This window comes from Plecotus auritus, assembly GCF_963455305.1.
Source record: "Plecotus auritus genome assembly, chromosome: 9".
Classification (NCBI taxonomy): domain Eukaryota; kingdom Metazoa; phylum Chordata; class Mammalia; order Chiroptera; family Vespertilionidae; genus Plecotus; species Plecotus auritus.
Window position 1 is genome coordinate 26,014,091 of NC_137783.1, and position 26,500 is coordinate 26,040,590.

Here is a 26,500-nt window from a genome sequence, read left to right on the forward strand (position 1 = left end):
GCCTCCCTGACTTCTGAGCAAGCCTTTCCATCTGTCCCTAATCACTTAATACCTCTTCCCTTGTTCTCTTTCTCCACTTTGTCCACTCTTTTCAAATCAACGGGGGGAGCACACATTCAGTCTTTTTCATGATATTCCATGGGGTAGATGTACCACATTTTATTCAACCAATTCCCTATAGGTGGACAGTACCTTTGTTTTTAGTTATTTGCCACTATGAGCAATTCCTCAGTAAATATACTTTATTTTTTTTAATTTAATAAATCTTTATTGTTCAGATTATTACAATTGATCCTCTTTTTTCCCCCATAGCTCCCCTCCACCCGGTTCCCACCCCACCCTCTGCCTTTACCCTCCCCCCCCCCCCCGTCCTCATCCATAGGTGTACGATTTTTGTCCAGTCTCTTCCCGCACCCCCCACACCCTCTTCCCCCTGAGAATTGTCAGTCCACTCCCTTTCTATGCCCCTGATTCTATTATATTCATCAGTCCATTCTGTTCATCAGATTTTTTTATTCACTTGATTTTTAGATTCACTTGTTGATAGATATGTATTTATTGTTCATAATTTTTATCTTTACCTTTTTCTTCTTCTTCCTCTTAAAGAATACCTTTCAGCATTTCATATAATACTGGTTTGGTGGTGATAAACTCTTTTAGCTTTTTCTTATCTGTGAAGCTCTTTATCTGCCCTTCAATTCTGAATGATAGCTTTGCTGGGTAATCTTGGTTATAGGTTCTTGCTATTCATCACTTTGAATATTTCTTGCCACTCCCGTCTGGCCTGCATAGTTTCTGTTGAAAAATCAGCTGACAGTCGTATGTGTGCTCCCTTGTAGGTAACTGTTTTTCTCTTGCTGCTTTTAATATTCTTTGTCTTTTGCTCTTGGCATTTTAATGATGATGTGTCTTGGTGTGGTCCTCTTTGGATTCCTTTTGTTTGGGGTTCTCTGCACTCCCTGGACTTGTAAGTCTATTTCTTTCTCCAGGTGGGGGAAGTTTTCGGTCATTATTTCTTCAAATAGGTTTTCAGTATCTTGCTCTCTCTCTTCTTCTGGCTCCCCCATAATTCTGATGTTAGTACGCTTGAAGTTGTCCCAGAGGCTCCTTACACTATCTTCAACTTTTTGGATTTTTTTTTCTTTTTGCTTTTCCAGTTGAGTGTTTTTTGCTTCTTTGTATTTCAGATCTTTGACTTGATTCTTGCAATCCTCTAGTCTGCTGTTAGATCTCCGTATAATATTTTTTATTTCAGTCAGTGTATGCTTAATTACTAGTTGGTCCTTTTTCATATCCTCAAGGGTATTGCTAAATTTATCGGCCTTTTCTAGAAAATTCTTGAAAAACCTTAAAACCATGGTTTTGAACTTTATATCCAGTCGTTTGCTTTCCTCCATTTCTTTCATTTGTGATCTGTTTCTTTGTCTCCGCATTTTGGCTGCTTCCCTGAGTTGATAGAGTGGCTTTGTGTGCTAGGTGTCCTATAGGGCCCAGTGGCTCAGCCTCCCCAGTTACCTGAGGTGGACACTCTTGGTGCACCCCTTTGTGGGCTGGGTGCACAGTTTTGTTGTAGTTAAGCCTTGATTGTTGTTGGTATCACTGGGAGGAATTGACCTCCAGGCCAATTGGCTGTGAGGATCAGCTGTGTCTATGCTGGGAGAACTTCTGTGCTGGAGACAGCCTTATGAGACAGGACTTTTTAAAGCCTCTGTGCTCAGCTTGGATGGGGCGGAGTCTCAGGGTGGAGCAGACAGCCTTGGTTTCCCGTCATCCCTGCCCTAATAGGCCCCTGTGTCTCAGTGTCCTGTGGTAATCGCTGCAAGCACCTCTGAGAAAAAGCCGCCCTTGAGTTCCGCCCACTGCCAGACAGTCCAGTTTCTCCCCGAATGAGTCTGGGTCCCCAGAGTCTCGCCCGGAACTGGAGTTCAGCGCAGTCGGGAGCTTTTGTCTCCCTCCCGTTTGAGAAAGCCAGCCACGCACTCAGTTGCCAGTCCTCTCCGCTTCGCGTCTCAGTACCTCTGCCTCCTGCAGCTCCTCTGAGTCTCAGTGTGCTTTGCTCTTTCCTTCTAGTTGTAGAATTTCCACTCAGCCAGCCTTCCTGTGGTTCTGGATGATGTCCATTTTGTCTTTTAGTTGTAGTTTTGAAATTGTTGTGTGAGGCAGCAGTTTAAGTGTTTACCTATGCCGCCATCTTGGTTTCTTCAGTAAATATACTTTACATCTGGTGGTTATGTTTACAGCATTAACAGCCACCAACAGTGGGATTATAGGGTCAAAGAGTATATGTATTTTTAATTTTAATAATTTGCTTTTTAAAAAAATTGATTTTAGAGAGAGGAAGGGGAAGAGAAACATCAATCAGCTGCCTCCCACACCGCCCCCCCCCCCCAGCTGGGGATCAAACCCGCAACCTGGGTATGTGCCTGGACTGGAATGGAACCACCACCTTTCTCTGTATGGGACGATGCTCCAACCAACTGAGCCACACAGGCCAGGCACTGGTTTGCTTCTTTTAAATGTTGTACAAGTTACATTTCTATCGGCGAATGATAAGTAGTTATTACCTCTTTTAAATGTTTTCCAGTCTAAGGAGAACAAAGTGATACTAATTTTCTTTTTCCTACTCACGAATGTGAAAATCTTTTCATGTGGATTGCCTTTGAATTCTTACATGAATTATTCTCTACCCATTTTTCCACTGTGTTGTATGTCTTTTTCTTGCCAGTTTTTAAGAGTTCTTTATCCTCCTATATAGTAAAAGGCTAATATGCAAATTATCCCCTCAACCAGGAGTTCAATGGGGGGGGCGGGGCAGGGCCAGCTGGCCAACAACCCACGGCCCCTCCCCCCTGGCCAGCCTGGCCCAGTCGGCCCCTATCGGGGCGGGCTGGCTGGACCCCACCGTGCACAAATTTGTGCACCAGGCCTCTAGTATAATATAAATAATAATCTGTAGTTTTTTCCCCAAATCCATCATTTGCCTATTGACTTTTCTCAAAGTATCTTTTTTTTTTAAATAAATCTTTATTCAGATTATTACAATTATTTCTCCTTTTTCCCCCCATAGCTCCCCTCCACCCAGTTCCCACCCCACCTTCTGCCCTTACCTCCCCCCCACTGTCCTCATCCATAGGTGTATGATTTTTGTCCAGTCACTTCATGAACCCCCCCATACCCCTTTCCCCCTGAGAATTATCAGTCCACTCCCTTTCTATGCCCCTGATTCTATTATATTCACCAGATTATTCTGTTCCTCAGGTTTTTAATTCACTTGATTTTTAGGTTCACTTGTTGATAGATATGTATTTGTTGTTCATAATTTTTCTCTTTACTTTTTTCTTCTTCCTCTTCTTTAAGAATACCTTTCAGCATTTCATATAATACTGGTTTGGTGGTGATGAACTCCTTTAGCTTTTTCTTATCTGTGAAGCTCTTTATCTTCCCTTCAATTCTGAATGATAGCTTTGCTGGGTAGAGTAATCTTGGTTGTAGGTTCTTGCTATTCATCACATTGAAAATTTCTTGCCACTCCCATCTGGCCTGCATAGTTTCTGTTGAGAAATCAGCTGACAGTCGTATGGGTGCTCCCTTGTAGGTAATTAACTGTTTTTCTCTTGCTGCTTTTAATATTCTCTTTGTCTTTTGCTCTTGGCATTTTAATTATAATGTGTCTTGGTGTGTTCCTTTTTGGATTCCTTTTGTTTGGGGTTCTGTGCGCTTCCTGGACTTGTAAGTCTATTTCTTTCACCAGGTGGGGGAAGTTTTCGGTCATTATTTCTTCAAATAGGTTTTCAGTATCTTGCTCTCTCTCTTCTTCTGGCACCCCCATAATTCTGATGTTGGTACGCTTGAAGTTGTCCCAGAGTCTTCTTACACTATCTTCAACTTTTTGGATTTTTTTTTTTTTGCTTTTTGCTTTTTCGGTTGAGTGTTTTTTGCTTCTTTGTGTTTCAATTCTTTGACTTGATTTTTGTGTTCCTCTTGTCTGTTTTTGGGTCTCTGTACAATATTTTTTATTTCAGTCAGTGTATGTTTAATTTCTAGTTGGTCCTTTTTCATATCTTCGAGGGTCTCGTTATATTTATCGGCCTTTTCTAGGATATTCTTAAAAAGCCTTATAACCGTGGCTTTGAATTCTATATCCAGTCGTTTGTTTTCCTCCATTTCTTTCGTTTGTGATCTGATTCTTTGACGCCGCATTTTCACTGCTTCCCTGAGTTGGTAAGGTAGATTTGTGTGCTAGGTTTCCAATATGGCCCAGTGGGTCTGCCTCCCCAGTTAACCTGAGGTGGACACTCTTGGTGCACCCCTTTGTGGACTGTGTGTACAGCCTTGTTGTAGTTAAGTCTTGATTGTTGTTGGTATCACTGGGAAGAATTGACCTCCAGGCCAGTTGGCTGTAAGGATCAGCTGTGTCTACGCTGGGAGAAGTTCGGTGCTGGAGACAGCCTTATAGGATTAGACTTGCCAAATTGCAATAGCCTCTGTGCTCAGCTTGGATGGGGTGGAGTCTCAGTCTTGGCTTCCTGTCAGCCTTACCCTCGCGCGCACGTGCGCTCCTTCAGACCTCCGCCTTCCCTGGCTCCTGAGTCTCTGCCCGAGAGTCCAGACTCCCCCCACAAGAGCGTGGGTCCCCAGGGGCTCGCCTGGAACCGGGGTTCAGTGCAGTCAGAACTGGGGCCCAGTGGAGTCAGGAATCTCTGACTCCCTTCCACTAGGGAAAGCCTGTGGCAACCTCCACAGCCTTTGTGCGCACTGGCGTGTGCGCGTGCGCGCTTTCAGTCCTCCGCCTTCCCCGGCTCCGGAGTCTCCGCCCGAGAGTACAGACTCCCCCCATAAGAGCGTGGGTCCCCAGGGGCTCGCCTGGAACTGGGGTTCACTGCAGTCAGAACTGGGGCTCAGTGCATTCAGGAGCCTCTGACTCCCTTCCACTAGGGAAAGCCTGTGGCAACCTCCACAGCCTTTGTGCGCACTGGCGCGCGCGCACTTTCAGTCCTCTGCCTTCCCCGGCTCCCGAGTCTCCGCCCGAGAGTCCAGACTCCCCCCACAAGAGCGTGGGTCCCCAGGGGCTCGCCTGGAACTGGGGTTCAGTGCATTCAGAACTGGGGTTCAGTGCAGTCGGGGGCTTCCTTCCCCCTTCCGCCAGAGAAAGTCAGCCAGGCTCTCAGCCGCCCTTCCTCTCTGCGCGCACAAAGACCCTTTGCCGTACCTCCAATTCTCTGAGCTTTTCTCTTTCCTTCTAGTTGTAGAATTTTCACTCAGCCAGCTTTCCTGTGGTTCTGGATGGTGTCCGTTCTGTCTTTTAGTTGTAGTTTTGAAATTGTTGTGTGAGGCAGCAGTTTAGGTGCTTACCTATGCCGCCATCTTGGTTTCTCCTCAAAGTATCTTTTGCCATTTATAAATGTATTTTATTTTTACATAGTTTAATATATTTATTTTCTTCTGGAGCTTCTAGGATTCTAGTCCTTATTAAAAAGGACTACTTTGCCCTTAATATGTACATATAGACCTAGTTGGGTTGTTTGTTTTTAAGATTCTTTTCTTTTTTAACATTTAAATATTTCTTCATGTAGGTCCAGTGTCTTTACGGACTAATTCATTCTGAGTAACACAATTTTTGTTACAAATGTGTGTAGAATATTTTCTTCATTTTCATTCCTAGGATATCATAAAGCTACTAATTTTCTCACCAGTCTTCTTAGGGAAATGATATCTAGACCAGATACAGGATTTTTGAGTCCTGTCTTTCTCTCAGCCTAATAGATCGTATTTCTTGGTGCTCCACCTTCCAGAGGTGCAGAGAAGTCTGAAGCCTGGTTGTTCCTTTGCTTTGCAGGAGACCGTAACCAGCTCTTTTCACTTGGAAGCATGTGGCGTTTTCTCTGTCCCTTCAGAGTTCAGGGGTTTTAGCTAGTGATCTCCCGGGATGTGCTGGTGGTATGCTTCTTTTTCATCCAGTCCAGAGTGGACCTGCTGGTGTTTTTTGTATGTAGTTCAGGGCTTGTACCTTTCCTCATTTCTTTTTCTCCTTCTGGAACTTGTAGATTAGGTTCTCCTGGATCTATTCTAAAATTTCTTAACTTTCCTCTCATTTTTTAGTTTTCTAAATTATATTTCTCCCCCTACCCCCGACCTTCGAAATATTTCCTCACTTGATCTTTTATGCCACTAAACTGGGTCCCAACAGTGACTATCCTGTCTTCATTTCATCTGGTAACTTAATTAGTGAAAAAGGCACACTTTACATATTTTAGCTTCTTAGTAATAAAAATGTTTGCATACATTCAAAAGTATAAAGGGGAGTATAATGAATCCCATCTTCCAATTGCAGGTTATCAATAGGCAATGTTTCTGTCATCCAGTTTCAATAATTATCAACTTGTGACCAACCTTGTTCATCTATACCTCTGCTCACTCTCCCCACCCTCACCCAGACATCATATCATTTCATCCTGAAATAACCCCGTTAAATAATTCACATTATCGCTTAGAAAGAGTTCTTTAAAAAAACAAAGCTGGGAGTTCAAGGTTTCCTTTTGTGGTGATGAAAATGTGCTGGAACTAGATAGAGGTGGTGGTTACACAACACTGTGAATATGTCAAACACCCCTGGATTGTTCACTTTAAAATGGTTTTTATGACTTTAACATAAAAAATTTAATTTACACTTTTAAAAAAGAAAAAACCCTGGGGGAATAAAACCCACAAAACCACTGTTTTTATACTTAAACAAAAGTAACCTTTTTTAAAATTGAATTTATTGGGGTGACATTGGTTAATAAAATTATATAGGTTTCGGGCGTACCATTCTATAACACATCATCTGTATGTTGTATTGTGTTCACCCCCCAAGTCAAGTCCCGGTATTTTTTTAGTATTACCAGAAAGTCTCCTTGTGCTAGACTTGAATCTCCTTAAGTGCCCTTTCCGTGGCTGCATATGCTGTAAGTGGCTATTGTCTTTCTCCCCAGCACTCCTTTTTTGCTGAGTGTGAATTCTCTTCCTTCAGACCAGTCTCTCTGACAGCTGGATCCCCTTTTCTAGGCTTGCTGGGGGCTCAGGTCTGGTTGCAGGAACACTCTGAGCACTGGCATCTAGCTGGTGGTAGAAGCAAGCAATTCCCCCCCCACACCACCCCCTTCCGCATGGATGGAGGGGAAAGCTGGCTCCGCCCAGTTCCTGTCTGCCCTGCCTCCACTGTGGTCCAGCCTCAGGGCACAGAAGGGTCAGGCCGAGGTTCTGGCTCCTTCCTGGCCTTCCATGCAGGAGCTGAGGCCAGGTTAGATGCACTTATAAGCTGTCTCCCATCCCCAGGAGTCCACGGTCTCCACAGACTGAGTTCTTCCCAGGTCGGCCACTGCCCTGTCTCGCTCCAGGACTGTGCTTGCACCTAAAGAGAGATGCTGGCCATGGCAAGACTATAGACAGGAAATGCCCGATGAGCAGAGTGCAGTATTAAGTCCAAAGGAGGGAGGAATAGTTAAGGCTGGGCCTCTAATTGATTTTTGACAAGGTTGCCAAGACCATTCAGTGGGTAAAGAATAGTCTCTTTAAGGAATGGTACTGGGGCAACTGGATAGCCACATGCCAAAGAATAAAGTAGACCCCTTCCTTACACTATACACAAAATCAACTCAAAACCACTCAACCTAAATATAGGAGCTAAAACCATGAACTTCTCAGAAAATCTTCATGACCTTGGATTTGGCAGTGACATCAGAAGGAGTGACAAAAGAAAAAAATAAATTGGATTTCATCAGTATTAAAAACTTTTGTGCATCAAAAGGCATTATCGAGAAAGTAAAATATAACCTACAAAGTCGGAGAAAATACCTTCAAATTTTGTGTTGATAAAAGTCTAGTGTCTAGCATACTAGTATATAAAGAACGCTTATAGCTCAACAAAAAGACAATCCAATTAAAAAATGGGCAAAGGACTTGAAATACATAGATCTTTCTCCAAAAAAGGGCTACATAGAGGGGATAAATGGGGATAGAAAAAAGAAAAGGAAAGAAGATATACAAATGACCAGTAAAAGCTGCTCACAGTCATTAGCCAGCAGGGACATGGAAATGAAAGCCACACCTACTAGGACAGCAGTAATACAGAGAAAACAGCACGTGTTGGTGAGTATGTAGGGAAATTGGAGCCCGGGTACACTGCTGGTGGGAATATGAAGCGGTGCAGCCTCTGTGGAAAACCATTTGGCAGTTATTCAAAAAGTTAGACATAGAATTGCTGTGTGTCCCAGCATTTCTACTCCTAGGTATATACTCAAAAGAATTGAAAACAGGCATTCAAACAAACATATGTCCATACATTCATAGCAGCACTATTCACAGTAGCCAAATGGTGGAAACAACCCAAATGTCCATCAGTGAGTGAGTGGATAAACCGAATGTGATACATACATGCACGTGTAACGGAATATCTGTCAGTCATAAAAAGGAGTGAAATTCTGCTGCAGGGATGCACCTCAAAACATTGTACGTGAAAGGAGCCAGATTCAAAAGGTCACATATTGTGTGATTCCATTTATAGGAAATATCCAGAACAGGCAAACCCTTAGGCAGAAAGCAGATTGGTTGTAGCCGGGGAGAGGTGGGGTGAGTGGTTGCTGAGTGGGTATAGGGTTTCCTTTGGGTGATGAAAGTGTTTTGGGACTAGACAGAGGCAGTGGTTGTGCAACATTAAATGCCACTGGATTGTTCACTGTAAAATGGTTCATTTTATCTTAAGAAAAAAAACTAAAAGACAGGAAATTGTTGGGTGGGATGTTAGCCATGTCATTAAAGCACCAAGCCCAGGGCCTCGGGGCAGTAACACCCTTCAGCTGCCTGGCCCATCTTCTCCACGTGGACCCCCTCCGCCCCTCCCCGGGCCTGGCTCCTGCGAGACCATTCCCCAAGGACATGCCCTGCATTCGCCTGCTCTAGGCCCTGTCCTGGCTGGTTCCTCTCCCCGAGATGCTCTTCCTTGTCCCGCATTGTCTGGTGCTGCCTGGCCTTCAGGGTTCAGCTCAGGTGCTTTTACAGGTGCTGCCTTAGAATCCTCACCAGGACCCTTTGAGGTAGACACTGTTACACCCCTCTTACCGAGAGACAACGAAGTGTGTGTGCGTGTGTGTAAATGTTATACCCACTTTACAGGGTTCAGGAAGAGCACACAGAAGCACAGAGGGGTGAGAATTTGCCTACAACCACACAACCAGTAAACAAAGGAGCAGATTCCAAAGCCCATGCTCTCAGCTACAGCCCGAGGCCAGTTGAGTTCCAAGTGGCCTCTGACTGAGATGCCTCAGTAGCTCTACCGTAGAGTCTGGAAAGGAGGACCGGGAGGAAGCCTTGCTAAACCTTTTTCCTGTCTCTCCTCTTTGGGTGCAGGTGGAAGTGAAGCCATATGTGCTGGATGATCAGATGTGTGATGAGTGCCAGGGCACACGCTGTGGGGGGAAGTTTGCCCCGTTCTTCTGTGCCAACGTCACCTGCCTGCAGTATTACTGCGAATACTGCTGGGCCAGCATCCACTCCCGCGCCGGGCGGGAGTTCCACAAACCGCTGGTGAAGGAGGGAGGCGACCGCCCTCGCCACGTCCCGTTCCGCTGGAGCTGAGCCCAGGGCAGACCTGGCCACAAGTACTGGAGTAGATGACAAGGAGGGAAACGAGAGGGCACTGCCTCAGGGCTTACAGTGTTCTGGAAATCTGTGCATTCGTTCTCGATTTTTAAAGAAGAAATGGGTCTTTTTATTATTATTATTATTTACAGTCATATTACTGAACTCAATGTCCAGTATAATGCAAAATTGCAGAGTGTATAACGGTACTGATTTGCACTTTGATTCACACCTTTGTCTGCTTGGTACCTTCATTTCTTACACCTGACTTGTCCCTCGTGACAGTACGTAGACTGCCATTCTCATCAGCGGCCATCAGGTTGATGTCTGTGATTTTTTTTGTTTGTTGTTGTTGTGTTGTTGTTGTTGTTCCGATTGTTTTTGAACTGGAGCATGCACTTATTTTCAGAAACTTAGAGAGTTGCCCCTAGGAGAAGACTTACCAAAGGTAATACTCGTGAGTAGGTGGCAGATGTAGCAAAAACTTCACAACAATTCAGCAATCACTAGTTGGGGTCATTTAGAGTAAGGGTAACCCTTAATGAAAATAAGCCTTTAGTTGCTCTCTATCTTGACATGTAAGGATACCTCATAAGCTGAATCTTTATTTTTCCTTCACGTTTGATTTTTTGTTTTGCTGAGGATTTCAGTTAGATCTTTTAGTGTTATGTAAATTTATGCTGCAATAGCTTTTGCTGCTATTAAAATGGTATTATTAATACCATAATACTCTATTCAGGCTAAGGTATCAATGAAAAAAACCCAACAACACACTTCTGTGATTTAGGGATAGAATCAGCTGCCGAAAGGAGATCAGAAGAGACTTCAGAAGGCTTCAATGGAAGGTCACTATTTCCGACTGCATGTTTACTTAATCAGGTTGCTGCATGCAATAAATTTTATATCCAATGTCTAGTATGAAACCTTCCCACAATGCACAAATTAAGAATCTATATAAGCTATAAAATACTGATTTTTTTAAACAAAAAAAAACCACAAGATTTTTTTCATTCAAAGAATTGGTAATTGACTGGAGGAAGGCATGCCTCAATAAATGGAATGCTTCTGAAATTAGGAAGATCCCATAACAGAATGACCTATATTACAACCAATATACAACCTAGGTGTAGGATATTCTTAAAGCAAATTCGTGGATGGTAGATGAAGTACTTTGCGGTGCTCTGTTATATATTGTGCAATTTATTTTATATAGTAAAGTGATTATGTCTAACTGTGATCAAACTTAACTGTTTAAAGCCTCTGTGTCAGACGTTAATGAACTTGACAGTTCACAACTGGTATACTCTTAACTAACACATGAGCTCTTAGTTCCAATCTCCTAGTGCTTGCACCATTTTACATAGCTTCAGACCTTGTCCAGAAAACCAAAGAGCTCATCTTAGCTTACAAACACTAGGAATATATACAGTATATAGAGATAAGTTGTCAGATTGACAAACTAGGCACACTTTAAGAAAGTTGCGTGACGGTGATGCTAAAGAAATGTCTGTACAAGAAACGATGGCCTGGGTGGGGTTGGTTGTCTGGGTGAGAAATTCACTACTTAATTCCCTGGATTTATCCTGTAAAGCTTGAATAGAATTAAGAACTGCTAATACTACCGTGGACATTTTTTTAGCATTCACTCTTGGGCTGCAGATAGTAATATATAAACACACACGATGAATGTGAGACTATGTAGAACTTTTTTTTTTAATCTTCTTCCTATGTTTTGGAAATCTGGGGACAATCTGACTGGATATGACACTGCAGACTAGGTTTAAATCGCTGTGTTTTACGTGCTGTGATGTCCTTGTTCTGTCTTAAGTTAATATTGCTTGTTTTCGTCCCATTCTGTTTTGTTTCTCCAGTGTTTCATTGCAATTACCAGCTCTCAAACTATAGTTTGTTTCCAAAAAGGAAAAACAAAATAGTTTTTTACTGGATTAAAAATGCTTATTAGAAATTCTCCCCTTTTGAGGTTACCTCTGGGCTTTTTGGTAAGAATTGCTTTTTTCCAGCCCAGCTGTGGTTTTCTGTTCGTTTGTTTTCTATGTTTGTGGTTTTTGTTTGTTTTTTTTTCATCTGTACAAGAAATTTTGTTATGCACTACTACTTTTTGTATTCTAGACAGTTTTCAAAAGTTGGCTAAAGATTTTTTTGTTTGTTTGTTTTTAAGGAAAAAGGCATGCTTTCTGACTGACATGATCTTTTGCAATACCTCAATTTTGAAATATAGGAGAGAAAATGATATTTTCTAAGTAAGTTTATTCAGAAAAATATATATTAATTTAATTCTGCAAGAAAAATGATTTAACAGATGGGTAACTTTATTTTTTTCATGCTTATTTGTGTTTTTTGAAAATGAAGAAGTTAGAGCTTTATAACTATAATATTAAAGATCATATCTAACCTACAGAAATCTACCTAATTATATGAAAGAAGCAAAACTTTTTGAAGAAGCACCCCTCTTTCATGTACTAAAATAACACTGAGATTTAAAAACAAAACAAAACAAAAAAGCTGGAAGATTGTACAGCATAAAGCTTAACGTGAAAGCGAGAAAACGTTGTCATGAAGAATAGGTTACAAAAAATAAACTCCATCTGGTGCTGAAAGTTGTGAATAGATGGTGGAAACTACTTTCCCTTAATTTGTATATTTATAATCAAGCGTTGATTGTGCACGACTGGCCAGGATTGTGAAAGAATTCTTCTGTTTGTATTTTTTTAAAGAGAACTTTTTTAGTTTATTAAATTATAACATGTTCCCTTTTGTTTTGTAAATAAATGTGCCCCCCTCCCCCAAGTTGTTAATGTTATATTAAAAGAGAGGGTCCTTCAAAAAAATTATTTTTTAAAACACAGAGGTGTTCTGACCTGCAACTTGACTGGGAAGCCCCTGGGTATCACAGGTCCTGTTGTGGCCTTTCCTTGATGTGACACTTGAACTAGTCGATTTTTTGAAGGCTATAACCTAACCTCGACTATTTGTTGTTATGTGCAATACTGTTTGTACTGTTTGTATAAAAAATAGAAAAAAAAAAGAAAAGAAAAAAGGCATAAATCTTTATTGCAGATTTATTTTCATTGCAAACTTTAGACATTGTGATTCACTGAAATCATTTTTCTACTGTCAAATATGTACCTTTTCTTCATGCTGGTATTTTTTCAATAGTAATGTAGCCTTTGTACTGAGACAAATTTTCATTGTTATTTTTAGAGAGATTTTTTGCTAAGAAAAAAATTAAACATATTTACATATTTTTCATTTTATTTCGTATTTTCTTTAAGGAGTGCTTTCTCAATCATTAATAGAGTTGTTTCTGGGAGGGACTTTCATATCTGGTCAATGTCATAATATTATTTTGTATTTTTACTTGGAATAAATTAATTTTATGATGCTAATTCTTTAAAAGTTTATTTTTTTCATTTTCAGTTATTTTTGAAGCTAAAACCTTTGTAATATTGTTACTAAAGTGTCTAGTTTTTTGAAATGCAAAGCTTTATGTATTAACTTGCTGATGTGGTTTACAATAGTGTGACAACAATGAAAACGGTTGGTTATGTAAAGTGATTGGAAAATGTAATGAATAATTGGGTAATAAAATGACAGAATGAGCAGAACATGTGAGATTTTGACAAGCCTTTTCCTTTGTTACAGTGGTTTAGTGTAAGATTAGGGATGTCACAGTACAGTTCTCTAGGGATGTCACAGTGGATTTATACAACACCAGGTGCAGCCACATCTGTGGCCCTGATCATGGTCACCCTCGTGAGACACCACCAGGCTGACACCTGGCCAGGTCAACAGAATGACTCATTGCTTTCCCCTCTGACTCTTCATTATGTTGAGAGTGTGTGTGTGTGTGTGTGTGTGTGTGTGTGTGTGAGAGAGAGAGAGAGAGAATCTGCCCCCAACTGCTGTCCATGTGTGAGTGAGATGGTGCCTTTTGCCCAGGCCACACCTTTCCCATTCATTCACTGTGGTGACGTCTGAGAGTAAAAGGAAGTTGCTGAGAGGACACCGCCTTCTGGGGCGTTAGACATGGATTGCAGGGTCTCCCCAGTTCCGCACTCTCAGCCGTCAACCATGGTCGTGGACAGTCTCAGACTTCATCTTCCTTCACCTCCCACCTGCTCCCTGCTATGGTGCCCCTCGTTTGTCCCTAATTGTCCCTTATTGTGGCCACACATCTGGCAACCCTCTGAGCATGATCTGTCTGCCCTCCTGCTTCTTTTCCAACACCCACCTCACCTCGAAGCTGTGCTGTTAAGGCAGCGTGCCACTGTATTGGCACCTAAAATTAAGACAACAACAAACAACAACATACAACTGCAGAACTGGTGTTGCGTAAACAGAACATCCAATGACTTGCTCTAGATCGATGGTGTGTTTCTACTAGTCTTTGATGGCCTCTTCCGGTCCCGCTGCCAGGCAGGCGAGGTTGTCAATGGCTCGGAGAAACGGGTGTCCAGCGTTGGCTTTTGGGTATGCTCTCTGTATTCAGTTTTGTAAATAATATATAGATTAGATCAAGTCGTGATGTAAAATTTTAACTCAAATTGGGTATTACAGGTTGGAATTTTACATTAACTCACAAATAAGTGATTAGGAACAGAAGAAACGAAATTGGAAAATTCTTGCTTAGTGGTATAAAGATTATGCTTAGATTTCTGCTTATATCTTGTGTTTTATAGCTTGTTAGTGAGGCATGGGCTAATGCAGAATGTATTGCATTGATGCAATTAGCAAATAACTGCTAGTTTTAATTTTATCTATTGTATTAGCAACAAAATGGTATTTAACTGGGTAAGGCTCCTACCTAAATATTTGAGTATTGTGACATCTCTACTTGCAAGGTCTGAGTGAAAGATTAGTCACAGATTAGTGAAAAAAAGTATCTTTTTGTTAAAACTGGCTTATTTGTATGGATTGTTGCTTTTTCACCCGTTTGTATGGTATGTCAGCTAACATTTTCTGTTTCTTTTTTTTTTTTTTAATTATAACCAAACTTCTCTATCTCAGCTGCAATAGTGTTCCATTTTACCACAGAGTATTTTATAATTAATGCTGTTGACTTTATACCCCAAAATGGGTCAAGAAGTGGATATATGGTTCGGGGATGTTTAAATTTGTATGACGGTGAAGTTAATCGCCACCAGTAGAAAACTCGGGTGCTAATACAGGATAACTTCTGCTCTTTTTTCTTTTCTGGATATAGTTCTGTGGGGTATAAAGTATTAGGTATTTGTATTTTTGCTGTCAAAATAATGGACATAACTTTTAGAGTGTTCACAGCTAAGATCTCTGTATTTGTTTTTCAACTAACAACTAATTTTAAATGTATTGTATCTTTTATTACCTGTTCTCTTAGATTGTTTTTGCTAGTAACCCTTACTCAGCTTCTGCCTTTGGGGCTTGGACTAACATTGCTTGTATGGAACTGCAGTACTGTGACTAAACATGGAGCTCAATGCAGCTACTGCTTCAACTGCTTAAACTTTGTAGTTTGGACTTCATTTTTTTCTGTAATAACAACTTATTAAATCTAGTTGTATGAAGTACTGACACTTGTCATCCTTTGCATTCGCTAAGGAATAGCGTGGCATCTATGGAGCGCATCCGGGGACACTGGCGCGTTCAGTTTGCGTGATTAGCGTGTGGCGGGAGGGGGACACATGGCTTTCAGCGGATTTAGCACGCAACATTCACCTGCTCTCTGCCACAGCGCTCACCCAGAAAAATGAAAAACAAAAGCACGTGCCTTTGAAACGGGAAGCTATGTGGTGGGTTGACAATGGGAACCTGTATTCAGTGCCAGGTTTTGAGAGGGGCAGTCGGTCGTTTATGCCAGGCACTTGCCACATGAAACCAATTTTCAAAATCAAAACCAAGAAAGTCAGTGAAAACGTGAGTATGCCCCTTTTGTTTCATTTTTTACACGAGGCTCTCTCTGATCATTTTTTTAAAATGGGTCTTTTTTAAACCCCGTGCGGACTCTGGACGCGCGCGAAGCTCTCGGGCGCCAACTTCCATCCTTTTAGAACTCGGATCGCGAGTGGCCACGGAGAAGCCCCGGCGGCCGGGACCTGCAGGTGCAGCGGCGCCAGGTGCGCTCATTGGCCGGGGGTGGGGGTGAGGGGGGGGGGGTGGCGCAGGTGCTTTTAAACTCCGGGCGGGACTTTCTGCCTCTGCGGGTGCCCAGGAGGGTCGCGGCCATTCTCCCAACAGGGAAGGGGGTGAGGTCGGCAGGGCGGCCCCGGGCTCCCTCCGACCCAGCTTGGACCGTGGTCCGGGTGCCCCGTGTCGCCCACGCCCCTCCGTCGCAGCCTCCCTCGCGGGTTCGCCCCCCCCCCCCCAGTCTTTTGCCTCGCACCCCCTCCTGAGGCCGGCACCCAAGTCCGCCTCCCACGTCTGCCCCCTCCACCCAAGGTGGCCCTGGCGTGTGGTGGCGGCCCATCCAGTCCTGGCTGCACCCAGCAGGTAAGCGAAGCCGGGCCGCTGCGCCGCGTCCCCGGGCCTGGGGGGGTGGGGGCGGGGGCTGGGAGGGTGCAGCTCGGGCGCCCTGGCTCCGCGCCCTCCCCGTGCGGAACGCGTGTCCCGGGCCTGGAGCCAAGGCTGGAGCCTGGGCCAGGGGACAGCACCGAACACTCAGCGCTCGTGTCCCCCCGGAAAGCGGAGAGGAATGTGATGTCTCGGCCCCTTTTCTGTTTGATGTTCTGGAAATGTACCATACACTAAGCACCACACGGAATCCTCTTCATGCTGGTCTGACGGGGCCCACGTGGGTCCCGGCTTTAAAAAGGCTCTGCTGTCCCTCCCGGCTCTGGGCGTGGAGGGGCGCAGGGGTGTCTTTGTGACGAGAGCCTGTTTCTAAGGGTGAAAGTCCGAGTCCTGGCGTTTCCGGCGTGAGCCGGCCTGAGTGCCAACCCGCACTGAGCCGATGGACCCCGGCCCAGCTTGCTGAGGAGGCTGGGTTTGCGTCTAAGGCCCTTGACTGACAAGGAAAACTACCGCAAACACTGATGAACGCTCGGCTTTAACATTAAATTTGGGTTTTTTCCCCAGATCCTGAGCGCATGGGTCACTGGGGCACTCGCACATTGGAAGCCTTAAAAGTCATGTATTTGAACTGGAGCAGCTGTACTGAATAGGCTCAGGATTGCCTAATGGGGTGAGGGGCGTCCAAATTGATGGGTCCTGCTGCCAATCAAAGGGTTGTTGGGAAGGATAACAGTTTACAGATTTAGATTCAGTGTTAGGAGTCTGCAGATTAACTGACAAAAAGATTAACGGAAGAGACAAAACTTATTCACATGCATATGAAATGCACAAAATAAGTGACTCCTATAATATAATTTACATTATATTATATTAATTATATTAGGGCGGGGAGAAAAAGGCTGATATGGAAAGACTGGTTTTTTTTTTAAATATATTTTATTGATTTTTTACAGAGAGGAAGGGAGAGGGATAGAGAGTTAGAAACATCGATGAGAGAGAAACATCGATCAGCTGCCTCCTGCACACCCCCCACTGGGGATGTGCCCGCAACCAAGGTACATGCCCTTGACCGGAATCGAACCTGGGACCTTTCAGTCCGCAGGCCGACGCTCTATCCACTGAGCCAAACCAGTCAGGGCAAGACTGGGTTTTTAGAGGAACAGAGGGAAGATAAGAAAGTTGGTGATGATGTTTGTTTATGCAGCTGTGAGCGGTTTTTTTCTCCCTTTTCTTTCTAGCCAGGGAAACTCCCCAGGAGAGGGCTTTGATTACAGCCTGGCTCTCAGAAGATTCTGCCTTTAGTCAGATAAGGGAAGCTCTGAAAAGCTGCCTTTTGCATCTGTTGCATCTCAGATGTCTTCAGTTTAAAATCATCTTCATATCAACTCGGGGGTCCGAGTGGGTTCCTGCAGATTAATGGCTGGAAGGAAGCTGACACTGGAACACATAACTGAAAGTTACCTTTATTCTGTCCCATTACATCGTAGAATGGAGGGAATGACATGCTAAGTTTGGGCACTGCGTGTATTTGGATCCAGAGGACTTGGCTGTAGCTGCATGTACACGCACCTCCACCGTTAATTCTGGCCCCTCACAAGTCACCCAGGCATGTCATGTTCTGCTGGTTACTGGCCCAGTCTTTGGTTCAGATGGTTTGAGCTGAACTCTTACGCATAACGGAAACATTCCAACTTCTCGCCTTCAGTGCAGGCCTAAACCAAATGAGACTCTTTACGTGGAAGAAAAACTCCCTGGGCAAGTTTTGGTCCTAAACCTAGGAGTTGTCTTGTGTGCCTGGCCTCTCCAGCACAGGCCCTTGTACAGGGTTTAACACAGGTGTGTTCAGTTAGTGAAAACTACGCTTATACACTGATCTGTGCACTTCTCCATGTTTCAGTGAAACGTCAAAACACAGCGCTCTGTGAAAACTGAAAGCGGATGCTGAGGCCACGTGGAATTCCTTCTTTCCAGGCAACCTCCATGTAATTTGGCGTTTCACGCTCCTGAATAGCCACATTGCCCTTCTGCCTGTCATCGCTACCAACGCCTTCCCAGTCCCCCTGCTGCCACTCTCCCCCCCAGCCATCTGCAGGCCCCTCTCTGGTCTTCTTTAAGCCTACCAGCACAGAGAAGGACTTCTTTTTTAAAGTCAATTTGGAGGGAAAAGTGGAGTGGAGACATAAAGTTAATAAAACTCCATTAATCTTCAGAAGTGGATGGTTGAGCATCAAACATTGAAAGCCCATTACTTTCACAGCGCATGTGCTGACTGGCTTATAGAAAGTCTTGTTTACCATCCAGGATCTGTTGGCCCCACGTCCACCTTATAATCTGATGTGTGTGTTTTTTTAACATTAATGTTTTTGAGATACTTGTCGATTCAGATACTGTTGTAAGAAATAAGACAGAGAGACCCATGTATTCTTTACCCAGATTCCCTCTAACATCTTGCAAAACTAGATTACATATCACAACCAGAATATTGACATTGCTGCGGACACGTCAGTCGTCTAGATGGAGAAAGGTAATAAAACCTGATGCTTATGCCAGGTTTGGGGCCGTGTGATGGGAGTTACAATGCAAGCTGGGACTGGTTGCCACTTGTGCCAAGGTTGGGGTACAGGGCACATCCAGACCAGAGCTGCTTGGCTGGAGTTTGTGGACTTTTGAGAGATTTTGGGAAAGTCTGCAGCAGAGCCGAGGAAGGCCACTTGTGTTGAGCAGCTGCGGGAAAGGAGGGGAGGAGTTGGGGCAAGGTTTCAGGAGCTCACGAGGGCAGGGTGAAAGGTCTTAACCAGGTTAAGGGAGAGCACAGATTCCGCACAAGGACTGCAACAAAGTTCTGTCCTCGGAGAGAGTTGTGCCGACCCCTGGCCCTCCAGCCCTCGCCCAGAATCTGGTCAATTTAGTTCCTCCCCATATGTCCCTTGTGCTTGAGCTTTGAGCAGGTGAGTTTGTGAGCCAACGCGCGAGTCTGTGTGCTGGCCCAAGAAGGGTGTCTTGGTCTCCAGAAGCCCTTTCTCACTCAGACACAATCCCCGCTCATTTCACAGCCACAGGTTGTGGGGACTCTTCTCCCTGACACTGGTGCCCTAGGCTGGAGAGCCTGGTGTGGGGCTAGGACCCCTTGCTTCTCGGGGGGACCGCCACAGCTGACATATCCCTCCTGATTCTTTTATTTTTTTATTTTTATTGATTTCAGAGAGGAAGGAGAGGGAGAGAGAGAGAAATATCAATAATGAGAGGGAATCGTGCTCGCCCCCTAACTGGGGATCGAGCCCACAACCCAGGCATGTGCCCTGACTGGGAATTGAACCATGACCACCTGCTTCGTAGGTTGATGATCAACTACTGAGCCACGCCAGCCAGGCTGATTCTTTTTTTTTTTTTTTTCTTTTTTTTTAACCTCAAGATTTTATTGTTACATAAAATATGAATCTTAGAACTGGATCACTTGTCCCTTTCTCTTCTTATCTCCTCCCAGTTCAAAATGCTTGCATCGCTTAATAGCTAGCATCCTCTCATACCTGCAGTCGGGCTCATTCAAGCCTCAGGACAATCTTCTTAGTAATTTTAGCCTTTTTGCAGAAAATTGGCTTATTCTGCCCACCCCAGCTACTCTGCCTCCTGTCCTAACCCGGCTTTTCCTGCACATACAGGGACTCCTTGCCTTTCCTGAACTATGGTTTGTGGGGCTGACGCTTGCCACACTTCTCACAGAAAGCCCGGCAGGTCTAGGAACGTTCACATGCTTACAAGGCACTAGCTGAACAAAAGGAAGCGCCGTCCTGATTTTTAATTGCCACACTGGGAGTGTGGGACCTGCCTACTCCCCTCCACCTTCTACTAATCTCCATGTGCCTTTATATCTTTAGTTGTAGGAATTCTGTTCAGCTAGTCTTCAGGTGATTCTCAATGATGGTTGTTCTAGAGTTGTAATTTTTATGTGGTTATGGGAGGAGGTGAGCACAGTATTTTTTTTATTGATTAGGTATTACAAATGTGTCCTTATCCCCCCCACTCCACCCCCCGCTCATGCCCTCACCCCCTGGTGACTGTGTCCATTGGTTAGGCTTATATGCATGCATACACGTCCTTTGGTTGATCTCTCCCCCTTATCTCCACCCTCCCCTACCTTCTCTCTGAGGTTTGACGATCTGATCGATGCTTCCCTGTCTCTGGATCTGTTTTTGTTCATCAGTTTATGTTGTTCACTATATTACACAATTGAGTGAGATCATGTGATATTTATCTTTCTCTGACTGGCTTATTTCACGTAAGCATAATGCTCTCCATCTCCATCCATGTTGTTGCGAATGGTAGGAGTTCCTTCCTTTTTACCGCAGCATAGTATTCCATTGTGTAGATGTACCATAGTTTTCTAATCCACTCATCTGCTGATGGGCATTTAGGCTGTTTCTAAATTTTAGCTATTGTAAATTGTGCTGCTATGAACATAGGGGTGCATATATCCTTTCTGATTGGTGTTTCTGATTTCTTGGGATATATTCCTAGAAGTGGGATTACTGGGTCAAATGGGAGATCCATTTTTAGTTTTTTGAGGAAACTCCATACTGTTTTCCACAGTGGCTGAACCAGTCTGCATTCCCACCCGCAATGCACGAGGGTTCCTTTTTCTCCACATCCTTGCCAGCACTTGTTGTTTGTTGATTTGTTGATGATAGCCATTCTGACAGGTGTGAGATGGTACCGCATTGTTGTTTTGATTTGCATCTCTCGGATGATTAGTGACTTTGAGAATGTTTTCATATGTCTCTTGGCCTTATGTCTTCTTTCGAAAAGTATCTATTTAGGTCCATTGCCCATTTTTTGATTGGGTTGCTTATCTTCCTTTTGTTAAGTTGTATGAGTTCCCTGTAAATGTTGGAGATTAAACCCTTATCGGTGATAACATTGGCAAATATGTTCTCCCATGCAGTGGGCTTTCTTGTTGTTTTGTTAATCATTTTTGCTGTGCAGAAGCTTTTTATTTTGATGTAGTCCCATTTGTTTACTTTCTCTTTAGTTTCCATGGCCCTAGGAGCAGTATTGGTGAAGAAATTGCTTTGGCATATGTCTGAGATTTTTCTGCCTGTGGATTCCTCTAGTATTTTTATGGTTTCCCGTCTTATGTCTAAGTCCTTTATCCATTTTGAGTTTATTTTTGTGTATGGTGTAAGTTGGTGGTCTAGTTTCATTTTTTTGCATGTATCTGTCCTATTTTCCCAACACCATTTATTGAAGAGACTGTCTTGACTCCATTGTATGCTCTTGCCTCCTTTGTCAAATATTAATTGAGCATAATGGTTTGGGTCAATTTCTGGATTCTCTGTTCTATTCCATTGGTCTATATGTCTGTTCTTGTGCCAGTACCAGGCAGTTTTGAGAACAGTGTCTTTGTAATACAGCTTGATAACTGGTATTGAGATCCCTCCTACTTTGTTCTCCTTTCTCAGGATTGCTGCAGCTATTCGGGGTCTTTTTTATTCCAGATGAATTTTTGGAGAGTTCTTTCTAGGTCTGTGAAATATGCTGTTGGTATTTTAATGGGGAGTGCATTGAATCTATAGATTGCTTTGGGTAGTATGGACATTTTAATGATGTTGATTCTACCAATCCATGAACACAGTACGTACTTCTATCTGTTTATGTCTTCCTCTATCTCTTTTTTCAGTGTCCTGTAGTTTGCCGAGTACAGATCTTTTACCTCCTTAGTTAAGCTTATTCCTAGGTATCCCAATTTTTTTGGTGCGATGGTAAATGGGATTGTTTTTTTAATCTCTCTTTCTGTAAGTTCAGTATTGGTGTATGGAAATGCCATAGATTTTTTTTTGCATTGATTTTGTATCCTGCTACATTGCCAAATTCATTTATTAAGTCTAATAATTTTTAATGGAGTCTTTAGGGTTTTCTATGTACACAGTATCATGTCATCTGCGAATAATGACAGGTTTACATCTTTTCCAATTTGGATACCTTTTATTTCTTCTTCTTGTCTAATTGTTATGGCTAGCACTTCCAGAACTATGTCGAACAGGAGTGGTGAAAGTGGGCATCCCTGTCCTATTCCTGTTCTTAGGTGAAATGTTTTTAGTTTTTGCCTATTGAGTATGATGTTGGCTGTAGGTTTGTCGTATAAGGCTTTTATTATGTTGAGGTATGATCCCTCTATTCCCACTTTGCTGAGGGTTTTTATCAAGAAAAAGTGTTGGATTTTGTCAAATGCTTTTTCTGCATCAATTGGTATGACTATGTGATTTTTATCTCTGTTTGTTTATGTGATGTATCACATTTATTGATTTGCAGATATTGTACCATCCTTGCATCCCGGGAATAAATCCCACTTGGTCATGGTGTATGTTCTTTCTAATGTAATGCTGGCTCTGATTTGCTAGAATTTTGTTGAGGATTTTGGCATCTATTTCATGAGGGATATTGGCCTGTAATTCTCTTTCATTATGTTGTTTTTGTCTGGTTTTGGTATTAGGGTAATGCTGGCTTCATAGAATGAGCTTGGAAGTGTTGCTTCCTCTTGAATTTTTTGGAATAGTCTGAGGAGGATAGGTTTTAGTTCTTCCTTGAATGTTTGGTAAAACTCCCCTGTGAAGCCTTCTGGCCCCCGGCTTTGGTTTGCTGGAAGCTTTTTGATGACTGCTTCAATTTCTTCCATAGTTACTGGCCTATTGAGATTTTTAGATTCTTTCTGATTGAGTTTTGGAAGGTTGTATTTTTTTTAGGAATATGTCCATTTCCTCCAGGTTGTCTAGTTTGTTGGAATAGAGTTCTTCATAGTATTTTTTTTTAACAATCCTTTGTATTTCTGTGGGGTCTGTTGTTATTTCGCCTCTTTCATTTCTGATCTTGTTTATTTGGGTCCTCTCTCTTTGCTTCTTGGTGAGCCTGGCTAGAGGTTCATCAATCTTGTTTATCCTTTCAAAGAACCAGCTCTTGGTTTTGTTGATCTTTTCTATTGTTTCTTTGGTCTCTATGTCATTTATCTCTGCCCTGATCTTTATTATCTCCTTCCTTCTGCTCACTCTGGGCTTTTCTTGTTACTCTCTTTCTAATTCTTTAAGTTGTAGAGTTTGATAATTTATTACCATTTTTTCTTATTTTTTGAGGTAAGCCTGTAGAGCTATAAACTTCCCTCTCAGGACTGCTTTCACTGTGTCCCATAGATTTTGTTGTTTTCATTGTCATTCGTTTCCAGGATGTTTTAAATTTCTTCTTTGCTCTCTTTGGTAACCTAATCATTGTTTAATAGCATGCTATTCAGCTTCCAAGTGTTTGAATTTTTAAATTGTTTTTATTGTAGTTTATTTCTAATATTATGCCATTGTGATCTGAGAAGATGCTTGATATGACTTCAGTCTTCTTGAATTTGGAGAGACTTTGCCTGTGACCCAATATGTGGTCTATCTTTGAAAATGTCCCATGTGCACTTGAGAAGAACATATATTCCGTGGCTTTGGGGTGAAATGTTCTGAAGATGTCAATTAAGTCCATCTGATCTAGTGAGTCATTTAGGATTGCTGTTTCTTTGCTGATTTTTTTGTCTAGAGGATTTATCCTGTGATGTCAGTGGGGTATTAAAGTCCCCTACTTATGATTGTATTGTTGATCTCTCCCTTGATAATCTTCCAGGAGTTTTTTTTTTAATGTATTTGGGTGCTCCTGCATTGAGTGCATATATGTTTACCAGGGTTATATCCTCTTGTTGTATCAATCCCTGTAGTATTATGAAGTGGCCTTATCTCTTGTTATGGCCTTCACTTTGAGGTCTATTTTGTCAGATAGAAGTATTGCTACCCCAGCTTTTTTTTAATTTCCATTTGCCTGGAAGAAATTTTTCCATCTCTTCACTTTCAACTGTGTGAGTCCCTTGTTCTGAGGTGGGTCTCTTGTAGACAGCATATATATGAGTCATGTTTTTTATCTATTCAGCCACTCAATGTCTTTTGATTGGAGCATTTAGCCCATTTACGTTTAAAGTTATTATTGACTAGAGGCCCGGTGCACAAATTCGTGCATGTGTGGGGTCGAGCCGGCCTGCCCCAATTGGGGCAGATGGGGCCAGGCCAGCCAGGGGGAGGGGCCGCGGTCGATTGGCCAGCTGACCCCACCCCCTGGTCGAACTCCTAGTGGAGGGGACAATTTGCATATTAGCCTTTTATTGTATAGGATTATTATTGATAGGTACTGTTTGTAGCCATTGTTATTTTTTGTGCCTATGTTCCTGTTCCTTCTTCCCTTTTTCTTTCTTCTTTTTACACCAGTCCCTTTAGCATTTCTTGCTTTGCTGGCTTGGTGGTGATAAACTCCCTTAGCCTTTTTTTGTTGTGAAGTGAGCACAGCATTTACCTACTTTGCCATCTTGACTGGAAGTCATTTTCTAATTCCACTTTCAAATGACACTGTAGTGTGCTTCCTGGGTAGTGCAGATACCTTATAATAAAGGATTTCCAATTCTTCCCTCTTGTCCATTATAACATGGCTGTCATCATTTCACTTATATATGTTATAATTGCCAAATACATTGTTGCTAGTATTTAAAAGACTTATCTATTAGATCAATTAAGAATAGAGAAAGTAAAAGGTTTTACTTTTACCTTGACTTATTCCTTTTCATAGTCTTCCTTTCTTTATGTGGGTCTGAGTTTCTGACCTGTATCATTTTCCTCCTCTCTGATGAATTTCTTTTATCACTTCATGCCAGGCATGACAAATGCCTTCAGTTTTTATCTGAGGAAGTCAATTTCTCCTTCATTTTTTGAAACCTTATAGGTTGGTGGGCTCAGTATTTCATTCCACTATTTTCTTCTTTTCATGTTTTGTGAAGAAAAGTCTGACACAGTTTTTATCTTTGTTCCATTATAGGTGTTTTTTCCTCTGTCATCTTTCAAACTTTTTTTGTCTCTGGTTTTCTGCAATTTAAATATGATATGCCTGGGTGTCGTTTTTTCCTATTTATTCTTCTTGCTGTTCTGTGAACTTCCTGGATCAGTGATTTGCTTTCTGTCAATTTTACAGAATTCTCTCATTATTCTTTAAAATTTCTTTTTCTCCTTCTGATATTCCATTATGCATATGTCCTTGGGTATTTTCTTTTTCAGTCTTTTTCTCTTTGAATTTCAGTTTGGGGTTTCTATTGATAAATCTTCAAACTCACTGACTCAGGGTCAAGACTATTGGTGAGAAATATTTTTCATTTCTGCTACAATGTTTTTTATTTCTAGCATTTCCTTTATAGTCTTTCTTCCTTTTTTTTTTTCAATCCTCACCCGAGGATATTTTTCCATTGATTTTTAGGAAGAGTGGAAAAGAGAGGGAAAGACAGAAACATCAGATGTGAGAGAAATACATCAATTGGTTGCCTCCTGCATGAACCTGGGCAACGAAGGTATGTGCTCTTGACCAGAATCAAACTTGGGACCCTTTGGTCCATAGGCCAGTGCTCTATCCACTGAGCCAAATCAGCTAGGGCTCCTTTTCATTCTTAGAGTTCCAATCTCTTGGTTTATGTCACCCATATATTCTTTTCTTTCTTTTTTTTTTCTTATCACCCATGTATTCTTGCATGTTGTTCACGTGTTCCATTAAAGCCTGTGGCACATTAATCATAGTTATTTTCAATTTTACAAAGTCTTTGCCATATGTAAGTCTGGTAGAGGTGCTTGCTTTGTGTCTTTTCTTGTCTTAGCTTGGTTTGTAATTTTTTTGTTGAAACCTAGACATGATATATTGGGAAATAGTAACAGAGTTGGTAAATGGGCCTTTAGTGTGAGATTTTATGTTTATCTGGCTATGAGTTAGGCTCTACTTAATGTTTGCTGTATCTGTTAGGTGTTGGGGCCTTCAGTTTCCTCTAGTGTTCTTGGCTTTTTACTCCCCTCTTTTCTTTGCGTTTGTCTAGAAACTCTTAACAAATTTATTGAGATGCTACCGTGTTTTCCCAAAAATAAGACAGTGTCTTATATTAATTTCTGCCCCCAAAGACACGCTAGGTCTTATTTTCAGGGGATGTCTTATTTTTCCATGAAGAAGAATACGGTACACATTTATTGTTAAATGAAAATAAAGGAAATTTATTACCTGTATACGGTACGGTAGTACGGTAGTTGTCAACACAAACCAGACAAACAGTGAATCCTACAGTATCAAGAATTTACTCATTTATTCAATGACAATCATGTCATCATCTTCTGGAACATCATCATAACAATCCAATTCCTGAATTTCCTGGTGAATTTCTTGTGACTCCATTTCTTTCAGAATCAGTGGACCAAATCTCTCATCTTTTAGCAATAGCACTGTCTTTAAATGAGTACTTCTTGTCAAGGTAGCCTGCTCGCAATGCATTTGCAATGCAACTGTCAGT

General features: G+C 42.3%; 1 protein-coding gene across 14 annotated transcripts in view; it reads left to right on the forward strand.

The window, feature by feature from the left end:
• Positions 1-13,243, forward strand: part of CPEB3 (cytoplasmic polyadenylation element binding protein 3) — a 184,991-nt gene extending 171,748 nt beyond the window's left edge. For all 14 annotated transcript variants that reach the window (XM_080687335.1, XM_080687325.1, XM_080687334.1 and 11 more), the window contains one exon: positions 9,385-13,243. In XM_080687335.1, coding sequence (XP_080543461.1) covers positions 9,385-9,612 — 228 coding nt within the window. In that variant the 3' untranslated portion in view covers positions 9,613-13,243. The remainder of the gene's footprint in view (positions 1-9,384) is intronic.
• The last annotated feature ends 13,257 nt before the right edge of the window (positions 13,244-26,500 follow it).